We start from the raw sequence: 23733 nt of genomic DNA, 5'->3' as shown, positions 1-23733 counted from the left end.
CTCATTCCCTGAGAAAGCATCCTTACACACTTACACTGCGTTCTCACGGCATGTGGGAATTACACATACACACACTTTCACTGCATGAGGGAATAACAACTTCCAGCTGCTGTCGAAGGCCGGAACGAAACACTGAGCAGTGCCCCAGACCCTGCAGGGTTGCTACGGTAACATTGTTCAGGAAGAACTAGGCTTTATTAGTAAGGAGCAGAGTGTGCGTGCAGAGAGTAGCTGACTGGATGAGCTGAGTTTTGGAGGCTAACCATGAGTCATGCATGCTGATTATCCTTTGGCTGTGATTCTTTCTGACTGTCAGCCTCTAGAAAAATCAATGTTCCAAATGACCAAAGTGATGGAGAGACCCCCCCCCCCCCACCCCCACCCAATATGTTAAATTCAGCAAATTAACAGTGATTGTGCATTAAAATGTGCAGAAGTGTGGCCCCCATAGAGGATGTGTATGTATTTTCCTCATTTGATCAGGGGCGCATAAGTACTGTACCAGCCAGAGTCTCAAACACCACACTTCGGCTGACGTCCAAACCAACAGTGGTCAGACCTTCCAGTGTTTACTCTTCTATGTTTTTCTGTTGTCAAGGGAAACCCTGAGCCATTGTCTGGGACGCAAACATCCTTCAGGAAGTCCAGTTCACACAAACACCCAACAGAGGATGACGAGATGTTTGTTGAACCAAAGAACAAGTGTGAAGAAAGAACAGACTCAGAAGGCTCATTGCATAACTGAGTGACGCAGGAAGTGGTGCAGAGCTGAGCGGAATCCCACTGAGTAGTTAGAGCTGCTGACCACCATTGTCTTCATAATGACACTCACACCTGCAGGGATGACAAAGCCACAGTGAATTCACATGGATGCTGACTGTTCCCCATAGTTGCTGATAAGAGTTTCAGGGGAAACCAGACTTAACTATGTAACTAATATCTAACTGAGCTAAGACGTTTCCTTACTTTTTTAAAATTGTAGAGTTTGATGTATTGTGCAAAGATTTGTTAACACTTCAAAACATGCTTGTGATAACACCAAAACCGGGGGGTGTCACTTTTTGTAGGTCACTGTTCACATTTAAGTGAGTGTGTGACACTGACCATGTTAAGGCCTTTGTAGACAAAGATCAGTGTCTTCCCTCCACTGAAGCCCACATTCACACAACTCAAACGTGAAATAGAAAGGAGCAAAACAAGAGCCATTTCTACTAGTGGTCAGTGGACCCCACTGTATATGGCCTGCACATCGCTGCTGTCGGAACAAAAGCTCCTATCTCCCAAATAACTTTACAGGAGAAGGAAAAACACACTTTCCTTTTAATGTAAGTCAATGGAACCAGGCTTTTTGCAGAGCAATTTTGGGCCGTTTCTTTTGGTCCTTTCATCGCACATTTTACACACAATTTAAAGGGCAACAGACATGTTGTTCACATTATGTCAAAACACTGAAAAGCAACAAAAAAGGAGATACAAGGTTACAGTCATATGCAGAAGTCTGAACATGAAAATAATATATCCTCTACAGGGAAGCTTTATATGGGATTGTGCTGATTTTTCAATTTTAAGAACGTCCTTATGAGGATTTATAGTATGTTGTTTCAGTTGAGTGTAAGCAAATGATGAGTAAACAAAGGTGACATCAAAAACTACTGAACACAGTCACTGTCAAATTTAGGCTCAGCCTAAAGTGAGCTGATAAGTGTATTTAGTGAGCAGCCCAGTGAGAGAAGGAGTGAAATTGTGGATTTTGGCAGTGCTTCTGTTCAACAGCTGCAGGCGACACACACACACACAGGCTGGATTACTAAGCGAGTAGGCAGAGCAAATATCCTGGGGCCCCAGACCGTTAAGCAGTCGCAAAAATCAGGCTTTCAGTATTTTGTTCTTACATTTAAAGTGCTTTAGTCTCAGCCTGCTAAGAAGACGCTGATCCACAGTGTAAGCTGATATAATTAACTCAGCCAGTTTCTGTTGACCACTGGCTCTTACCTTGTGACACTGGAGGTAAACACTAGCACTGCAGCGACATCCTCCTCACTGCATGTGTAAATTATACTGAACTACTTAAGTCTTCTGCACTACTAATCCATGAATGTACACCTGCTGCCTAAATTCAAATTAGTCAAAGTTAAGGTTACAAAATGAAATCCTCACAGAGAGTCATACCATGTTGCTTCCTTTTAGCAAAATGTTTAACTTTAGCAGATGCACATACCAGCTTCTCTCTACAGAAGAATTCATTACATATTCATATGCAGAATTTCTGAAATTAATATTCATGAAGAATGCAATTTCAATATGACCTTAGGGAACATACTGAAGAGGGTGAAGAACACAAGTAATCACTGTCAGCTTCCTCTCAGTGTCCTGCTCTGAATAATAATGAAAGTTATGCATTAAGTATTCATAGTATTCTCGTCTTCAGCAGCATGCGCAGGGCTAATTATATTTTTTCATGGGGTCTAACGATGACTTCAGCAAAAACAAGAAAGTGAAACATTCAAAAATGTCACACTTCAGTTTAGAGAACATTCAGCAATAATTTATTTTTCATAATCTCAAGAACCACCACATTTCTCATCTGGAAAATTCAGTATCAGTTGCCAACAACACGGTTTTTGAAAAATGTAAAGTTACTATACAAATTCTTAATAGAAAAAGAATAAATTAACTGTGGAATCTGGTTACTTTCCCCAACAATTCCACATCTTTTTTCTACAACACCGTTATAATGTGTCCGGTTATGTTTGAACTGAACTCCATAAACTTATGAAACATGCTCTATTGTCAGGATGAGGGAGTGAGCGACACAGTTTAGTAACTAGCATCCTTCATTTTGCACAACTTGTATTAAAACTATTGACAACAGTTAGGAAAAGTCTACAGCTAGGAAACAATGCAGTAACTGGTCATCCTGTAGCACCTGAAAGGGTCATTACTATGTCCCAACTTGGTGAGAAATAAAATGAAAACAAATACACATTGGTAAAAAAAAAGAAAGCATCTGAACATGTTTTTTTTTCTTTTAAAATAACCCAGACAGGTTTCCATAGTCTTTTCCATATATGTTGATAAATGTGTTAGTTTACTCTTTTGTTATAAAAGGTTTAGGTTTGTTGTTAAATACAGGTAGGAATGAGTGGAGGAGGACAGAATACACTTTTCTCATTTTGGAGTTGGTGGATAACCACAAGGCCTGAACTACAGCATTGGAGGGAATAGGAATGAGCTTTCATCAGGTGACTGAGGGATTTCTTGACCTTGAGTTTCTATCAATTTGCTTTAAAAGGATGCACAGTGGAGGTTGAGCATGCAAGGTAAACAGGGCCTTAATCCAATTAGCCTCCGGGACCATCATTCTGAGTTTAATACTGTTTCATATGAACTCAGATGTGGAAGAGAGGCAGTTTATGGAGACAGAATTACACTGCATTGGGAAATGGACTGGATTTGATTCCATAGTCATACAAATAACACGTGTTGCAACTGATGTTCCACTGTAGGCGTTATGGAAATATTACCATGTTGCTGATATTAACACATAAACAAAGGTCTGTTGGCATGTACATAAGAGGAATGGAAATAAACCTTTTTTTTTTTTTTCAAAAATAAAGATTGTGTGCTTTTAAATATCTATTTACCAAAGTCACTGCTGTGTCCATGTGTAGTAGTATGTCTGTGTGAGCGCTGGGATTTGTTTTGACCATGCAGAGTGTGGTATAAAAGTGGTTGTTGCTTTATGGCTTGGCGTGTTTCCCCGTCACAGGGAGACAGACTGGGGGAGAAAGGGCACCAGCGGTTTCAGTTAAAATCTCGCTGACTGCGTGACGTTAGAAAAACAGCACAAACACCCTGTATTCATCTCAGCTTTCTCAGAGCCTGAAGTAAGCTTAGGGTAACACACTTCATCATGACTGCAAATGGAGGTTTTTCTGCTTTCTGAAAACTGAGGTCCAACCGTCTGTACTTTGTTCTTATATTGGAATGCTTCTGAACTTCGTAGGCAATGGCAGAGAGGTAAGATCAATTAGAGATAAAACTGTTGGTCAGTGTTCGTATTTGTGGAAGGTGTGCCCCTTTATGTTGTGCTCTTACAACTTCATTCTGTGGCTTTACTAGTATTAACAGTACAGTTTGGACTGTATACTGTTCCAGAATTCAGAATGGCAGTAAATAAAAGACAAGAAATCCATCAGAAAGGCCCTGTTCAGATCTCCAAATCAGAAGTTTGCCCCCCCAAAAACAAGCTTTCTATCATCACTGATGGCAGGTTATGAAGAGGAGGGTTTTGGACTTGCAAGTTTTAAAGGCTGTAATTACAGCACTGATACCAGGCTCACAGCAAGGCATTGTGGGATTCTACTTAATTTGTATACAGTACTGGCTCAGAGCACCATAGTGGCTGGCAGGCTGCCGTAGCTAAAAGTACACTGGTTGCTGCCTGAGGGAGAAAGCGGCGCATACAGTACTTCAAAGATTAGTGTCTACTGTAAGATAAGGTCAGTGTAATGCTCAGCTAACCTCCAGCTAACATATGGGTTTCCCAAAACAAAGACCACTGTAAAGTAGCAGACTGAGCACTCTGAACACTCTCTCTCCGTTATGCTGATCTCAGGACTATGATGGTTTTTGGGAAACTGCACCCTGCTTATGTTACAGCTGTAACCTCAAGCTAAAGTTCAGCTAACGGTTTATTCAAACCAAAAACTCAGACAAATGAACTGTCACATGATGGAAAATAATAAACAAATAAACGTAGAGACCACAAGCCCCAAAATCATTTCACTTAAGAACTTATACTAATGACCACGGATTCCTCTGCTAATAATTGGGAATCCATTCATACACAGGCCTGCAATGACAACCCATATTTGGAAACAAATTAACACTGTGTGATCAGCTACTTGCCCAAATGGTGTGCTCAAGCTAATTCTGCTGATCCACAGACAAACTAGATTGGTTACCAGTTATTGAAATATGATTGATGAATCACAAATAAATGTGGCTTCATTCACAGTAATGCACTGAATTTACTGGACTGAAATGTGTACATTATTCCCACATCAATAAATTTAACAGTGCTGTGCAAGAGCAGACTCCACCTTTCGTGTATTCCACTTCTAATCAAAACAGTCATTAAGTACGTTATTCATTTTTCAGGAGATGTTTCTGTGGAGATTAGATGTGAAATGATCCACTTGCATAAGGAAGAGGAAAGTCAAGGAAAAAAAGTGAAAAAACAGGCATTAACAATACTGGCACTCAAAAAAAAAAAAAAATTAAATGTAGAGAAAAGTGTGACTGACAAAAGTAAACAAACGGGACAAGAAGAAAAAAAATCTGCATTATGTGTTTAGGATTACTTGGACTATGAAATGAAGAAAATGCAACCAATGTCTGAAACTGAACTTTGAAGGTGTGGAAAAATATTCCTGTAGATTGAAAATACTGACATAGTGTTCAATTGTTGAGATTTCTGTGTAATTATGTTTTGTATTTTTCTGCTAAATATGTTTTCTGCTTTTTTCCTGACACTCATAAATGAATAACTTGCATTTAATGGCTGTTTTGACTGGAAAATAAATCATCATGTGTCTCTGAGTTTTGCACAGTACTGCATCACCACATTTGGCTCTCAACTGACTTACCCATGGCAATTATTATTTCATTAATGTATATTTTCTTCATGTGTAAATGATCAATACACTTCAGTGCATTGCATTTTTCAGTGTATTTTTACACATTACTCATAATTGAAGTGTGACTGAACCAGTTACAGTTGTCAATGAAGTGCTAGGTGTGGCTAGCCTTATACATTGTTGTTGAGTATTACTCACTCCAGGGGAATCTTAAATTTTCCTGACAGGGCGATTTTTAATGGAACAATACAGAGAATGTTGTTTTTTTAGATGGTATGCATCTGAGGTGGTGCTGCTGCTGTCGTCTGTGGTCTACAAAGGTATATATAAAGGTATATATATATATATATATATATATATATATATATATATATATATATATATATATACACACACACACACACACAGCGGGTGAAATAAGTACTGAACACATCACCAATTTCTAAGTAAATATATTTCTAAAGGTGCTATTGACATGAAATTCTCTTCAGATGTTGGTAACAACCCATCCAATTCACACCTGCAAAGAAATCAAACCATAGATGTCCATAAATGATGTGTAATGATGAGAAATGACACAGGGAAAAAGTATTGAATGCACTTACTGAAATTGATTTAATACTTTGCACAAAAGCCTTTGTTGGTGATGACAGCTTCAAGACGCCTCCTGTACGGAGAAAGTAGTCGCATGCATTGCTCAGGATTGCTTTCTAATTACTGATAGATTTCAGCTGGTGTCATGCCTTTCCATGACTTTTTGCACCCTCTTTTTCTTCATGTGTTCAATACTTTTTCCCTGTGTCATTTCTCCTTATTACACATAACTTAATTTATGGACATCTATGGTTTGATTTCTTTGCGAGTCTGGATTGGATGGGTTGTTACCGATATCTGGTGAGAATTTCACGTCAATAGCACCTTTAGAAATATATTTGCTTAGAAAATTGGTGATGTGTTCAATACTTATTTCACCTGCTGTGTGTGTGTGTGCATATATATATATATATATATAAAATTTTTACAGAACATTATAAAATGAAAACCAGAATGTCCATAGGCAGAAGCGAGGGCTTAAGGTTCACTCTTGTAGACTGTGTGTGTGGGGCTTGTGATTTATTGTATTTACTTTGATGGAACAGAGCATATGAAGCTCTGCGAACAAGATGAATGACAGCAGCAACGTATTTCTCAGGGATGCGTGTGATAGAGAGGGAGCGGTCTGAACTCTCTATCTTCAGTGCAGAATTACACATATACACCACAGCATGGGACAGACGTGTGTTTGAGTATGCAAATGTGGGGGAGTTCTTCACTAAAATGCAGACACGTACATATACACATATCTCCAAAACAGAGAGGCCACATGCCATGTGCATCACTCCAGCGACGGGATCAGATGATGAGTGTTTTTTATTGTGCATACGGAGCAATTGGCTGGCAGCTAACTGGGTCACAGTTCAAAGTTCGAAAGGTAAGCAGTGGGAGAACGATCAGAAAGGTCAACTTTCGGTCACTTTAGTCCAGTTCAGTCTGACCCCTGTAATCCTAGAGTCCAGAGCCACTGTACCGCTGGATATACACAGAGAGGGGGGGTTAGGGTATTGGCTCCAGCTGTAGGTTTGTCTTAGATGTGTTGAGGTTGAGCCCATGGACAGAACTGCCTGGAGGACACTGTTCCATGGACAGAAGGATGGACAAAGGAGGACTAAGGATGGGTTTAGACGAGTGTTCCTGGCTTGGCCTTCTCGTGTCCATACCACTGCACATCTGCTAGCTCAGAGCACAGGGGACTGCTCAGGAAACAGCTATCGCTGAACGATCTGTGATGAAGCACATGCAAACAACATTATGGTCCTTTGTTGCCTCTGTGATAACAACATTGTAATAAATTAGATCTCAAGACAAAGGAATTTATACAGCAAAACAGGCAGAATCAACATGCACAGAGACAGAATGAGAAACAGACAAAGAGACTGAAAGAGAGACAGAGAGTGAGAGAGAGTGTACCTCTCTACTGGTCAGTGCTTTGGTGAGAGGGAGAACGGTCTTCAGTAGGAGAGTTTTCAGCTGTATCACTGCCCCAAAGAAAAACACCACACACACCCAGACCACATATAGCAGTCAAGCAGAAGTTGGTTAGAGAAAAGGGGAGTAGAGAGAAAGAGAGAGAGAGAGAGAGAGAGAGAGAGAGAGAGAGGTTAGCAGCTATATGAACAGTGACAGCAGTTAGCAGTTGAAAGAGAAGCAGTGTAGGCTAAGCAGGAGTCACAAAAGTGCTGTTATTGAATTTAATAGTAGTTAGTCGCCAGCACAGAAGAGCTTTAAAGAAGTTCTTAAGTACATAAAAAGCTATAAAGCACACCACAGAGCCAAGAAGCACATCTATACATCTAAAAGCCAGTGTCTCATCACTGTTTCTACTGCTTTAACTCTGACCAGCCCACCACACAAAGTGAATAATTTGGCAAAATTATATCCAAGAAACATTTGGTAGCCTGTGTTCATGTCTTTAGTTTTGCACTTTAACTACAAGGCTAATGTAGAGAACAATTAATGAAAGCGTAATCAATAAGGAAACCACACCACTGCATTATGCAAACCAAATGCCTAAATCATCACACACACACACACATCTGTGTAATCTCAGATCGACTTGTGTATGTGGACACTGTTTGACAGTCAACCATGAAAATGGACAAAAGTATGTTGCTGTTTGCTCTTCAAACAGTAGTAGTAGCCATCATGAGGCTTGAATTTTATCCTCTCTGTTGTTCAAATTTGGCTGACTGATCATTTGGAGAAGAGAAAAAAAGGTTTTTTAACCAAACTATTTTTAAAAAGGGAATTTCACCAATTCAGTAAAACCTCTGCATAATTTAATGATGAGATGTGAACTAAATCATTCACAGTGGTTTGATGTGAAATGGTGTGCTGTAGAGAATAGGTACCAACTCTTCAAACTGGTGGTGATAGGAACCAGAGGTTGTGATGTCTACAACACAAATATAGCTGCTTTATTTACTATTCACAAGGATCTCTGAACCTCCATGTGTCTTCTGAGTTTTTATATGTAATTTTATATGTAATCATAATACTGAAAAAAAGTCTCCTATTTTGTCCCATAACAACCTGCATGTACACCTCTGCATTAAGGATATATTTACTCCATATCGTAAAACTACTGTGAAACAACGGCTCAGGGATCAGAGAGCATATGTGTAACCATTTAAAATAATAAGCTTTTGCTAAGTAGCTTTTAGTGTCATTAAAACAGACATCTGCTTATTTATCACCAACAATGATATAATCTGACTTGGTAGCTTTCTCTAGAACAGAGCATTTCATATCAAACCACTCTGAAAGACTTTGTTTACATCTTAAATATTTAAGTGCGCATAAATTGTAGAAAATTGGTGAAAGATTACTGATGGATTTACTTACAGGTGTTCTGCACAGAGAATGACACAAAACATTCCCGTTTCAAGCTGATAGGCTGGCCACAGTTTAGGTTTATAAGTAACTAGATGGATTAGCCTCTCACCTGTTGCATCCTAACATCTCTAATAACACTTTACCTCAGCCAAGCATAAGCACACTACAGTAATCAGTTACTATAAAGAGTTTAGGTCCTCTGCTTGGGCAGGACTTTATACTACAGCTATTGTTGAGCATTTGGAGCCGCCAAGTCCATCACACTGGAGGGTCATACTTATCATGAAAGACTGGCGACTGTTGTTTAGTTTTTAGCACTAAATCTTCAGGATCAAAGCAACTAAATGTTTCATTTTGATTAAAATAATAAACATATAAAATGACTAACAGAAATTTGAATGACCAATTCACTGCATTAAATGAAAAAAGACTAAAGTTAGACAACAAATTAAGTTTTTGCAAATATCCTGTTTAAACTACACACTACACACAAGAGGGCTGTTCTTACCCGCTCTGCCAGTTGAGTATGTGCTGGGGGCTGCAGGGGGGAGTGGCTGCAGACTCACTGCATGGAGTTCCACTTCTCTGGCTGTGTGGAGAGGCAGCTAGAAACACATCCACACAGGGTTATTACACACTTGTGTGCACACACAAGCAGTCACAGATAAAATGACTGTCACACATAAAATGAGCTTTTAACTGACACTTCAGTGTGGCACAGTTTTTACACCCAGGTGTTTCTGCCAGCCAATGAGGGGCAATTATTTCACTCCCCTCAACATACACACACAGTGCAGACCACCCTGACAGCACCCACTCACATAGGAATGCACTTAGCTGAACTGTTGTAACAGGACTGACCACCTACATTAAATCAACACAAGTTGTGACCCCACCCCTAATCCACCCCCGAGATGAATACGTATTTACACTCACTCCACTCCATTATAAAGTGGGTATTTGATGGACTTAAATGAAAAATAAAGCACTGCAGTAAGAGAAGAACAATGCTATTACCTGGCACACGTAAGATTTAAGGTTCAATTCCCTGTTCCCTTTTACCAATAAAAGTTCTTGAAACTCATTCTCCAGTTACGGTAAATTACTCTGGACAGATGTGAATTCAATTTAGGAGACCTAGGCCTCCAGATAGGAATGGAGCCCTTATTATATGCATATATTATACATTATTATATTAATTATATCTAATTTACTATTGTGTAGTACTAAATCATTTCACTAGCTAACAAAAATGTTTTTCTCCATGTTCTATGGCTTGCCTAATTGTGCCAGCCCTTCTTTACACAATTCACATGTGTAATCACATAGCAACATGAAATAATCCACTGCAGCCTTGAAAGGCCGCTGACAGGACTGAAAATAATAATTATAAATGAAAATAAATGTTCTCACCTGGTGAGCCCTTCACAAGTGTCCCAACTCTCCCTCCACGGCCATCTGACGCGTTGGAGCTGGTGTGTGTGACGCGTGAGTGTTCCTTCAGCGATCCAGACGAGCGCTGGTACCAGCACCTGAGCTCCTCAGACACAGCTGCTCTCCCCCCTCCCCCTCCTCCCCCCTCTCTCCCCAGAGACGGAGTCCTGACTATTTGAGACCTAGAGGGGGTGAGCCGCCCACTGCCACTGCCCCCTTCACCATCCTCACCGGATCCCCAGCCTTCCTTGTAGAGGCCGCCGGCCGTGTATGAGTTGGAGGTTTTAAACTGGGCTTTCACGCTGTAGTGACCCTCCTGGTCGTTCTCTAGGCTGCGCACCACCACGGCTCCAGGGCTGCTGCTCTCTGTATACAGTGGGTACTCCTTGATACGGTACTGTGAGGATGGCTGGCTCTGGCTGTGCAGATAAACGCCCTGGTGGCCACCACATACCCCACCGCTGCCGTGGGTGCTGCCTCCGCCGTTTCGGGCGGCCAGGTTAGGCATGCTGCCCGAGCTGGAAGCTCCCAGGTGGCCGGCGGACTTGTGACGCTGCCGCTGCCTTTGCCGGGCTTTAGACGGCGAGTCCTCGGCCAGTGTGCAGTAGTTGGGGTTGGAGCCAGATGAAGGGTAATAGTGCTCCGAGCTCGAATGGCTGGTGCAGGAGGAGCAGTCATCAGGGGCGACTGAGCCGTTGCTCCCTGTTCGCTGAGGTCCCGACAAGAAGAGGTCTGGGCTGAGCCCTGCCTCTGACTCTGCCTCCATGTTCAGCAGCTTCCCCTGAGACTCCAGACTGGAGCTCCGGCCACGGAAGGGCTGCGATAGGCTGAGAGAGAAAAAAAAGACAAGAATTAAGAACCATTTGGCACTGTGTTTTGCACACTGTGAAATTAGACCTAATCTATCCGTGCAGTGAAACACCCACATACATGCACACTAGTGAACACACACATTAGGGGGCAATGAGCACACGTGCCCGGAGCACTGGCCAGCCCTATCCACAGTGCCCAGGGAGCAATTGGGGTTTGGTGCCTTGCTCACGGACACTTAAGTCATGGACTGTCAGCCGAGGGGAACGAACCAGCAACCTTCCGGTTCCAGGGCAGGTTCCCTAACCTCCAGCCCATGACTGCCCCCACAAGGTATGGTTATAAACTGTGTGGACAGTGGCAGATGAAAATCAATCACATTGAAAGGTTCAAGTGACACAACTGCGATTTTTTTATATGGATCTGATTATTATAAAGCTGTGTGGACACAATTTTATGTGTGGAGACAAATCTGAGCTTTTCAAATTAGATCTGAACCACTTTCATATATAGCCTTAGACTGTGTATAATTTGTCACCATGCAACCTAATGAGAATGGTTAGATCGGAGTTCATAGGTTTGTTTCCCACTGCGTATGCACCATCATTCAGTGTTAATGTGGCAGTAGCAGCTAACTTGCAGTTAGTGCCAGTAACCGCTGCAAAAAGTTGACCCTATTTAGCCTTCGTCATGCTCTAATAATAACCAGCTGAGAGCTGTCCAGAGAAAATTGTCTTTGTTTACGAAAGGTTAGTGTTGCTGGTTAGCACATTCAATGTTAACGTAGCTTGTAATTTCAGGGTGCATGTTCATTCACACTAAAAGACACGAGTTATAAACACAAACGTGAAACATCAATGCAGAAAGATCAGATTTGAGCAAATAATCAGAATTGAGCAATGAGGCTTGTAATGTGAAAAAATATTACCAATGTAATTTTCAAAATAAACTACAGATAAAAATATGGAAGAAAGCAGTCATTTCAAAATTTTCCAAAAATATTTTACAATTATATCAATTTGCCAACAACTTTGAGCTTTGAGGAACATCTGAAAGGGAGAATTAGGTGATGTATATTTGCTTTTCTGTCCATTGACTCTTGAATAAATATAAAATTTGCCTAGTTAGTTGCTTCCAAACTTGTGGCCTGTTGTGTATAACTGTGCCTTTCTGTGTGTGCACCTGGCTGAGTGGACGTAGCTCCTGGTCCTCAGGTCAGGAGTGGAGGGCATGCTGGATTGGCTGTTCCAGTGGGGCAGGGTGCGCACTGGACTGTTCTGCAGAGAGTTACTCCCTCCAGCCTCACAGCTGCCTGTGCTGGGGAACCGTCTGTGACTACTGCACACAGAAAAAAGAGCAAGAAACTGAATCAGAGCCAGTTCTTGAAAAACCAATGCATATTATAAGTCTCCCCTGACAACTAAACAACATTATACAATACACAGAGATAAGTGCATACCTCAGTTAATAAATACAAAATTGCTATATTAATTATTCACTATATTATACATCACTTCTGCAGTTGTTATGACAGTCGTAACCATAACTGCAGAAGAGCTTCTTATGCCTCAGTGCTCCACACCTGGAGTGAGATGAACGTTTCTTCACCCTCTCATAGGGTTCATCCAGTGAGCTCTCGCTCCACATGCGAGGTTTAATAGGGGACTTGTCGTAATCACTGCGCTGGTAGTGAAGGTGCCTTAGTCCTTCCAGAGACTGTGGGGGAGGGGGCCTGCTATGAGAGGGCGGTCGAGGAGGAAGGCCTTTATGTGGGGATGCAACTGGAGAGAAGGTGGGGGTCCCCGTGACCTGGGGGTCATCTGAAAAATACAGTGCGGCAAAAAGAAAGAAAGCACAACAACTGTAATAAAATATCTCCTCGTCTACTCAAACAAATGTTTAGAATAAGCATTTCTGACAGAATTTCAATGAGTAAACTACAGCATGGATTTGTTATTGCTGATGGTAACTGTAAAGGTTTCAGACAAAAGAAGTAGCTATAAATATAGTGGCACACAGTGTGGCAGAAGATAAGACAGAGTGGTTGTGTGAAGAGGCTGCAGAGGTCATGACAGAGGTGTGTGTGCAGTGCAGTGTGTAACTCTAGTAGAGCATGGAGAACTTACCATCATCTAGCACCAGTGCGTCAGATAGGGAGCTGTCCTCTGAGCCGATATTAGCTTCTGCAGGAGAGACAGAACACTTTCAGCATTGTTCAGCACATTCTCACCTTTCCATATAGTTCAGGTAGGCTGCTAATGATTAGGCTGTCTTTATTCCGGTACCCCAGGGGTTACCACACGTGTTTGTATTAAATGAATTTCACACCCTATTCTGACCTCAGTGGAGGTCACACACATGCTGTTTTACAGCTCTGAGTGCTGAGCTGTGGGAGGCCTTCCACAGGGCAGGACTTCATTAACTCACCTAATGATGCTTCATAGACTCACCAAACAGTACACTCACACACAAAATCAGTACAGTTCATAACCTCATCTTCACCCCAGCATATCCATCACATACAGGGGTGCACAATATATAACCTGCTGATACACTATTCACAAATTATTATTATTGATAGTAGTAGTAGCAGTTTTAGTATGATATTGTCTGTCATTGCATTATGAGTTATTGGTACTGGGATTACAGATGGTATGTACAACACATACAGTCCTGCTTAAATGTGGCAGAATTAAGATGTTAGCAGTGTAGGTCTTTGACAATTTCACCTGTTTGCAACTCATGTACAGCTACGGTACAAAAAGCAGGAGATGCACTAAATACTTTAAATACCTCTAATTAGTTAATTAAAAATGTATGATTCCAGTGATCTATATAGTCAAACTAGGGGTACACAAACAATTTTGTTTTTAAAAACACATTTTTTAACCTTACACTGTACTTTGTTACTAAAATGCTTCATAAATACAAGTTTAAAAGGAATATAATTTGGTGAGAGAGTAAAATTAGTAACTTTCTGGTAGGGCAGATTAAGTGTTCTTACAGGCTAACTTTGGCCTGTGGGCCATACTTTGGGCAGCCCTGGCTGGAGTTTTAATCCCCCCCTCTACTCTGACAGCACTTCATATATGTATTAAAGTACAAAATGCAAAATGCAAAAAAAAAAAAAAAAAAAAAAATATATATATATATATATACACACATATACACACACACACACACATACACACGTATCTATATCTACCAGTACTGGCCACTGCAAGGTGTTAATTATCTGTACTGTTATCAATCCAGATATTACGTCAGTGCAGTTCTAATCCCAAAATGTTTTTTGCATTAAAAATTTAATTAATAATGTGTAGATCTGCAACTTCACTTATGTTTTATTGATAATTCTGTGTGTGCTTGTCTTGCAATGTGTGTGAATGTATTTTCCTACCCTCTATGATGAGCGAAGCTCTCTGGGTGGGTTTCTTTCCAGAGCGGACACGGTACTCATTGATGGCGTTCTCAATGTCCTGTAGTTTCTTCAGTGCGTTGAGGTATGAGGTCTTCCTCTGCTTCTTCAGCTTCTTACTGCTTACATGAGGATCACTTGCTAAGCGCCGCGCTGCCTCCGTTATCTGAGACTGGATAGCGAATTCCCTCTCCAAACGCTCCAGCTCTTCCTCCTAACACGCGCATACAAAAACACAGCCAGATAAGAACACACATTAGCACACTGATCACCATGAAAAAGACAGTGAAGTGGGCCAAAACAAATATAGTTTTTTTACTGTATTCTAACATTCAGCCAAGACACATTTTCAGACAACACAGCTTCAGGAATTGAGCACACCACATCATTACTCACATACACACTCAGGCACCTCACTGTCTAGCATTGTTTCAAAGGGAAGGAAACAGAGATATTGTGCTGCTATATCGACGGCTTTGATAAACTGTACAGCCTAATCATACCTGCATATTATTTTTAGCCACTCTCATTTTCTCTCTCTTCACACATATACTCAGTCAATCTTTCTGTGCTCTTCATGCACAACTTTGTAACTTTGCTCTTCTGGCTTAGAATCAGCACACACTATCACCACTTGCTCTGAATCATGCCAAACTGGGGACTGGTGCTATTTATAGAGGCATACATACACCAAGCTCTGGAAAGTCTGATTCTGGTATAAACAGAAGATTATAAAAGGAGATATTTATGCAGCATCTACTGTAATCAGCAGTGCATGAGTAAAGTTACTCCTCCATTCTAAAAGTGGCTGTTGGGAACTGTCCCAGAGATGGGGACCCGAGTCAGTGAAATGAACTCGAAAACTGACTGAATTAGAAGCACCAATCTTAATGCAGTTAAATAAGTCAAACCTTTTGTTTTCAATTGGTGTGATTTTCGCCAAACAGTCATGTGCAGTGCTGGGGTATAAGGGCACTGCATTATGAGTACTGTAGTGATTTTGCATTGTAACCTTGGCAATTGTAGACACTACCACAAAGCAAAATGTTTCTTCTTTTTTTCTTGGCACTCTCGTTTTTTTTTTCCTAGTAAGTGAACAAAATTCACAACTCATAGATTAGGGGCTGACCTCATACTCGCAGCAAGTGACTTATGAACATCTCTGTTGAGTCCTGGTCTCTCTCTCTCTCTGTCTCTCTCTCTCTCTCTGCAGATGGCAGAGACATTCTGAGGACAGAGAATAACTCACCTCTCCTTTGGGAAGGATTTTCTGTTCGTCCAGTTTGAAGGCAGTGCCGATTTTGCGTCGTACTGTGGGCGGCTCCTCTCCTGGGTCTAGAGGATACTCTTTAGGGAGCTTCCCAGTCAGCTCCTGAGACAACACACACATAAACACTCTCTCACTTCTGCTGCATGCATGGAGGTTTATGGTTATCAGTGTAATGAGGTACTATTATGTTAAAGCTCGCTGAAAAATCCAGTCTATACAATTTCCCAATTTTATGGGTAAAGGTATGGATACTAAACATACACATAAAAACGGAACATAGTATGTTACACAGCTAAATACGTTACAGGCATGAAGCCTGAATTTTGTCCATTTCTCTGAGTGTTTTTATAGATAAGTCATTCAGCATCAGACACCAAATACGTCCATTTAAAATTACTTCACAACTCAAAAAAGTTGGGCTCCCGAGTGGTGCAACCGTCTAAGCATGGGCCCTATCATCAGGAGATCGCAAGTTCGATCCCTGGTGATGCTACAGCCATCCGTAGCCGGGTCCAAGACAGCACAATTGGCCTCGCTCTCTCTGGGTGGGTAGGACGGCATCTTCTCCACCATCAGTGAAAGCGATGCTAGTGAGCACAGGTGTCTGTTAGCTGTTGTAACAGATCTGGCGGTTGGCGCTTTCCTCTGAGCATGTTCAGCTGTCTGGTGACGTTGCATGAGTGGCAGTTCAAAAAGAAGCAGGGGCTGGTTTCACAGGTCTCAGAGGAAGCCTGTGTTAGCCTTCACCCTCCTAGCATTGACAGCATAGTGTGATTGGGGGAGTCCTAACTAGCGGGTGTAATTGGAAACAACTAAATTGGGTAAAAAAAACACAACTTAACAAAGATTAAGGAAAGTGTGTTAAGATGTAGGAATGTAGCTTGCACAGTGCTATTATATTTTGTGTATATATCCTTAATTATTTGTTAGCTACATTAGCATCATAGCTCCATTGCCTCTAAAGAAGCAAACTTCAGAGACCAAACATGTTTTGGCTGATGATCCACATCTGAGGTAAGGATGAAATCTCAGTACATTGGATTTTTGACGGACTATTGTTTATTCTGAATTACAGGTCATTGGGTGAAAGTCTGCTACTAGAGTTAGTTTGTGTGAAGATAAGATGGAAGATAAGTGTGTCAGTGTAAAGATGTATGAGTACGGGTCTCACCGCTTCTCTGATGCAGATGCTCTTGAGCTCCTCTATCCTCTGCCGCAGAGTCTCCTCCAGGGCCTCCTGTCTAGCCCTCAAAGCAGCTAACATGTCCTTTTTAGCGGTCTGAGAACTGTCTGATTCCTGAGAACCTAAACACACACAAACAATAAACATCAATCAGTTCCATGCTGCAGGTCCGACGTACACACTCTATCCTGGGTAGAGAACAAGTCTATGAGAGAGAGAGAGCGAGCCAGAGAAACATAAAGGTCAAAGATAGGGAACATTCTAAAGGGCAAACAATCTTAACAACTGCAGACAAGTCCTGAACAATGAGCTTGACCTTTTGTCGAAGAAAGTGTGTGCATGTGTATGTGTGGCCACTCTTCCACCAGCGTTTAATGGACACACTGTACGTATGAATGTGTGCAAGCATGTTTCCGGACTGAATGGGATGAAGGGCAACATTGTTTAACAAAGGCCTCATGTGGGCCAGAGCAGAGAGCACAGCGTTATTTAGTGTGTGTGTGTGTGTATATGTGTATGTGCTTGTGTGTGTACACCTGTTCTAACAGCCCAGAAGTTCACAAGGAAGTGAAAGGAATGTTCAGATAACTTTGGCCTTAGCTGCTTTTTTTTTTTAAAGAAGGGTAAAGTGGTTCCTCTGAGACACGTGAAGTCCCATCAGATCTTTTTAAATGCTGTTAACGCAGTAGCATTGGACAGCTCAGCAGCTGGAGAGGGAGGACCACCCAACACACTCACAGAGAGTGAGGCCAGTCACACTCTCCCCGACTCCCAGGCACTGATGGCTGTGGCATCGCCCATCAACCAGTTTTCTAGTGTCAAACCAGCATGCAGCAGATCCAATCTCTCACCTGCCACATTGGGACGTATGCTCAGAGGTGCTCAAAGATGTCTGGTTTTGAGTCTCTACATTTCAAATTCAAAAATGTATTTCCAAACTGCACTTAATCCTAACCTGGCTGCTTTTGGATTTGTGGGAGAGAACACTTCACAAATCAAATTGTTAAGATTAAAAATCCTTAAATATTGTTGAACTGGAAGCAAGTGAAACTCCTGACTCACAAAATACAGATCCGACACATAATGCAGCAACTTCAATTCACTAGACAAACTAAGACAGATCATCAGTGGAACTTCAGAAGTTCTTTAAACTGTCCCTTGCTTATAAGCATGCCAGGCAGCAATTCTCCTGAATCATAAACTAAAACATTTCACTGTACAGACTATGTATAAAACCTCAGAGCTGTTGCTTTTTTTGTGAAGTTTTTTATTTTGCAGTTTTTTTATTCCTTTGAAATTTTAACACAACGCAAAGGGTGTACTATGTGGAAAAAAATGTATATAAATGCATTCTACCTTTTATGGCAAGAAACAGAATGCATTATTTTCTATTTTGCCATTATAAAATATGCATTATCCTTAGCAATCTGCTAATTAGTCAACAGCAATTCATTGATAAGGTACACTAAAATCAATGACTTCTTTTAATTAAGTACTTGTAATTCTGCATCTCCACAGTGTGAGGTGTCAAAGCTTTTGGTTCTGTCTGAAGCTGTCATGTGTGACAGACGATTTCCTGCTCTTCACATGAGCAGACTTGCTGACCAGCTTTCCACAGCTGTGTATGTAAGTGTGTGAGGGATGGTGAAGGTCGCAGGGTCATCTTTTAAGTCTGTGGTCAACGTTTAGGGTCAATAGAGCAGTCGGGGCATGAGTGTGTGTTTGTATGTGGAGGGACCAGTAGACAAGGGAGGTGTCTGAGAATTAGTGTTGGGTCAACTTAAAAATGAGTGGACATGACCTGGGTCACTACAGCCCAGACAAAATGGTTTGTGTGTGTATGCTTGTATGTAGCTGAGTGACTTTGTTTCTGACCTGCTAAAATTCTTGTGCAGCTTTAATCTAAAGTATGTTCTCCAATCTTCAGGAAATGTAAATTAATGCCCCAGTTCCCAAAGCCAAAGGCTCATAAATCATCCTTGAAAACTCAGAAGCTGCAGGGTGTTCCCACAGACTTCCAGAAGTGAAAAAAGAAATCTGTAGTTCTAAGGCTTTCATGAGTGTCAACGAGAGAGGTGAACACTTATAGAGTTTCCACTGAGCTGGATGGGAATCCAATTTTCTGGAAGTTAAAGAAAAGAAGCAGTTAGGCTTCAATTCTCCTCTATGGAAACATTTAAACTGAATGAGAGAGATTTTTTCCCTCTGTCTTCCACTCTCTGTGTATATACTCCCTATATATGTGTGTGCTGAAATACACAGACAAATACACAAAGGCTATGGCTGGGTGGAGTACACTAGAGCTATAGAACCATGTCCTTTAGTGAACTTTCAAAGCAAAAACAGTGTGTGTGTGTGTGTGGGTGTGGGTGCCTGTGTAAAAGTAAGAAAGACCCTGCCCCTCCCAACCATACACACGGACACAGCCTAATTCTGTCAGTGGAACAGAGGGGCATTGTTCTGGAAAGTAAAGACAAAGCTGGCAGCCTCCTCCACCCTTAAATGGTGGAGGAGGCTCACTCCCTCCCTCTATCCATCTCTTCTAAATCTGTCCATCCTTACCAGCACTAAATACAGAGGAGGGGCCTCCAGCCCCCAGAGCATTGAAGTAGGCCTGGGGATAGCTGGGATTACAGCACCTGAGGGATTACCATAAAGTATAAAGTATTGATGGTTGCTGCAGTAGAAAGCGTTCTTTGGAACAATGCCAGAGAATAACTACTTTTAGTTCCGTAAAGAACCTTTTTTAGGGTTTGGTGATATTATATCATGATAGTCAAAGACATAATAGACATTACAATATTTTGCTTTTATGAGCAATATGTTTATGGTTTGATAAATTGGAATAGAATTAATATTTTAGAATATTTTAGAATACTATCTAAAACTGCAGAGAAAAATGGGCATCATTCACTAACTGCTCTTAAGAAGAACTCTCTCCTTAAAACCAACTTACACAGATTCTGACATTTACTCAAATTTTCTTATTTGGGATTTGTTCTTAGGTAAGAACAGAATCTACATACACTAAAGAGCACAAAAGTGCGATCAATTCTGCCGTGTAAGAACACATCATTAACCTGATGTAGACTTTTTCATAGGACTGTTCTCAGCAACACATTCAAGAAAAACAGGACAACATTGGTGAATTATCTTTGCTCAGTGCTAGACATACTGGCTGTATTAAACTCAATTAAATGGCACTAATAACATCTCCTTGTAATTAAACATACAATTAGATATTTGCACTACTCACAGAAAAGCATATTGCTATATAATTTATCATGATAGCAATAAAATATCACTATATTGCTCACCTCTACTTTTATTTGAATGGTTTCAATTGACGTTTTAAGAACCAAACATTAGTAGGACTGTTTTCTATGCTTTAAGCACATAGACTGCATGCTCCAATTAGCAGGACGGTGCTAATGAACTTCAGCATGGCAGTCAGAATAACCCTCAACATCAGTGACCTCATCTCTCACGTCTCGCTCCACATACGCCCAGTAATGAAAGAATGACTCCCTACTTCTATCGCTCACTCTCTCTCTCTCTCACTCTCTCTCTCTCTCTCTCTGCTTGACACTCTCCCTGGATGTGAAACCACTGCAAGCAGCCAGAAACAACAGCACAAGGAGTTGTTCAAAATTTCACAAACACATGCACACTAACATACCCCTACACATGCTTGGCACTCCCACCACCACCCCACCCACCCACCCTCTCCATAACAACTGCCTTCAGGCACAAGCTGATATGAATTCTGTGTGTGTGTATAGACTTTGTGTGTATACTAACCTGAGGACAGAAGGCTTCCGCTGCTACCGCTGATGATTTTGCCCTTGCTGCCCATGTTGGCAAGTTTAGAGGTCTTTAGAGTGCCCGTCTCAGTGAGGTCAATAGCTATCTCATTCAGACTGCGGGCTGCGTGGATCTTCGACTGAGTAAGGAGGAGAGATAAAAAAAGGGAGGGAGACAGACAGTACAAGAGAGAGAGAGAAAGAGAGGGAAAGAGAGAGACAGTGAATGTGCAAGCCAGCTGCGTATAGTGTGCGACAGGATTTTCCGAGAGATGAACATTCCACAGCTTTTAAAAGTGTAATTCAATCCTCATACTCACTCTGAGCAAAGTCATACACCAGTATGTGTGTACTAGTGTGTGTGTGTATACTCATAACTGCTGAAGTCTCTACATATCTGCAGTCTAGACAAACGGAGGAAGCAAATGAAAACATTCTGATTGTGACCGAAATGGATCCCAATTTGCATTTTAGGGCAGTATTACATATGTCAGCTATTTTTATCGTAGTGCTTGAATCTTAAAACAAAACCTTGAGTGCCTTTAAGGGGTTATTATTACAATAACCCACAATGCGCTTATAACTTCTAATGGTGTTCACTGAGTCCCTGAAAATAAACGTTATCACACTCTTTTGAGTCTCTGCCAAAAAAAACAGAAGCACTGTACATTTTAAAACAAAGACCCTAGCGTGTTTACTGCCTGCTGCTCATAATGTAGGAAAATCACTGAATGATAGGTGCGCAGTAGTAGACCAACAAATGCATGTGTGGCTTATTCAAGTTTTGTAGATTTTCCATCGGTCCATGTCCCCTGCACTTTTCAAAACATTAGCCAATGTCTTCAGCTACAATTAAGAGGCCAACTTCAGCCTTCTTCATGCAGCTGCTGTTATTTTGTTGTATTTGTGTGACTGGTGAAGACGGACACAAGTTGATAATGGGGGACTGCCTGAACTAATTTCCATCCATCCATCCATTTTCCAAGCCGCTTCTCCGTCAGGGTCGCGGGGGGATGCTGGAGCCTATCCCAGCAGTCTTCGGGCGGAAGGCAGGATACACCCTGGACAGGTCGCCAGTCCATCGCAGGGCGCCTGAACTAATTTATCGATCCATATGTTTCTTTTTACTGCTATTTAGTAAACTGAGTAGGCCACTCCTATATGGCACAGTACTAATGAGGAAGTGGGGATGCATCTCGGTCACAGTCTCTGACTGCAGAGACAGTCTTTCAGTGGATTGTAGACACACGTGATGCAACTTCTCCCAAACAAGTAAACACACATACCTTGCTCTGTTTGCGGTCCAGGTAGAACTGGTGCTGGCTGATGGCCATGGCCCAGATGGATTTGATGAGGGCAGGGCAGGCGTACCAGGTGTGCACGGCGATGCCACTGTGCCCAAATGTCCTTCGCGTGACCGACGCCCTGCAGTTGGAGCAAACACAAACCGACTTTATATTCACTGAATGCTATTACACTGCACCAGCCACTCTAATTTAGATCTGAACAAAACTCACTCATTTCCACTGTACTGTAACTACGATATGAGCCATCTTGTATCCACTGAATAAAACTAATGATTAATACTGACCATACAGTCCAGCCTGTTTATGACTCTTAAAAGTACCAATTCACCTTGCATTGTGTTTATTATGAGTTGCAAGCACCAAACCATGGTGGCATCTGGTTAACCCTTAGAAATCACAGTTATTGCCAGGAGTAGCTTTACAAAGTTGAACATTTCTGTTGAAAGAGCAGATTCTAACAGAAGAGGAGACACTTTATTATAACTTAAATTTGATGAAAAGCCATTGTTGTTGTCTAATTCGCAAGAAGCGCATTTCCTTTACATTTTTTGTCTTTTTTGTACTTTTGTCAATGTTTTTGTAATTTCTTGACAGAAAAGTTCAGAACTGAACAACACAGCAAGTAAACTGAATGTAACCATAATTCATTATGTAACTGCCTATGCAATACATGATGCAATTATGCAATAACAAGTGAACAATTGTGTAATGACAAAGATTATAGCGTTCTAAGGGTTAACAAACTACAGAATCAATCCCTGGCAACCACTGTGTACTTAACACTAAATTACTAGCACTAAATTACTAATCACCAATCAAGTCAACAGAGTCTTAACTCAAATCTCCTAAACGGTCTGAGCAGCAGTAGATTATTTGGGCCTAAAAAGAAAGAGCAGTAGGGAAGTAACCACTGTACCACACACAGCGCAGCCCACATGCCCACACCATTTACAGTGTGGTGCAGACCTACATGTGGGTGGGTGTGTGTTTTGTGTCAAAGATGGTCCTCCTCCTGTCTGTTGTTACATGAAGTTTAAAAAAAGACTGAAGCACTCTATAAATATTCTGCACACATAAGTACATTCTCAGAGCCAAGATAAACAACCAAGCCCCTGCCTCCTGCTCTTATCAATAACCTGTTCTCCTGTAACTCTACCCAGAGCAAGATAATTACCACTGCAATAGTAACGCATATATAAAGAGTAAGAAAAAGCCTTGTCTGCGGAATTCTTCTTTAAACCATATGCACAAAAAATCATTGTACAAACTTAATTAAATTATGCCCCACATTTCCATTCAATCAGAATAGAGGCAAAATAGAGTCGGTAACTTCAACACAGAAGGTGCCCATATTCAACATGTTTTCGGTTTGCAAGTCAAACAATCCCATTGGTTAATTGGTGCTTTCTAATTACTGATCTCCTTTTTCATTTA

At 41.3% G+C, this 23733-nt stretch overlaps 1 protein-coding gene across 10 annotated transcripts in view; it reads right to left on the bottom strand.

Moving 5' to 3' along the window:
• Positions 1 to 6595: 6595 nt before the first annotated feature.
• The window catches only part of frmd4a (FERM domain containing 4A), a 175958-nt gene continuing 158820 nt past the window's right edge, over positions 6596 to 23733 (bottom strand). For 4 of the 10 annotated variants that reach the window (XM_017722136.2, XM_017722217.2, XM_017722050.2 and 1 more), the window contains exons 13-23: positions 22279 to 22420; positions 20991 to 21132; positions 17178 to 17311; positions 15986 to 16108; positions 14719 to 14950; positions 13445 to 13501; positions 12901 to 13138; positions 12501 to 12656; positions 10488 to 11335; positions 9583 to 9679; positions 6598 to 7462 (exon numbers count right to left, since the gene is read on the bottom strand). In XM_017722136.2, coding sequence (XP_017577625.1) covers positions 7360 to 7462; positions 9583 to 9679; positions 10488 to 11335; positions 12501 to 12656; positions 12901 to 13138; positions 13445 to 13501; positions 14719 to 14950; positions 15986 to 16108; positions 17178 to 17311; positions 20991 to 21132; positions 22279 to 22420 — 2272 coding nt within the window. In that variant the 3' untranslated portion in view covers positions 6598 to 7359. Of the gene's footprint in view, positions 7463 to 7649; positions 7718 to 9582; positions 9680 to 10487; positions 11336 to 12500; positions 12657 to 12900; positions 13139 to 13444; positions 13502 to 14718; positions 14951 to 15985; positions 16109 to 17177; positions 17312 to 20990; positions 21133 to 22278; positions 22421 to 23733 lie in introns of all 10 variants that reach the window. The other 6 variants (XM_017721821.2, XM_017721662.2, XM_037539947.1 and 3 more) reach the window with 4 other exon arrangements.

Source organism: Pygocentrus nattereri, chromosome 7 (assembly GCF_015220715.1).
Source record: "Pygocentrus nattereri isolate fPygNat1 chromosome 7, fPygNat1.pri, whole genome shotgun sequence".
Classification (NCBI taxonomy): Eukaryota; Metazoa; Chordata; class Actinopteri; order Characiformes; family Serrasalmidae; genus Pygocentrus; species Pygocentrus nattereri.
This window is presented reverse-complemented; position numbering and strand designations above follow the sequence as displayed.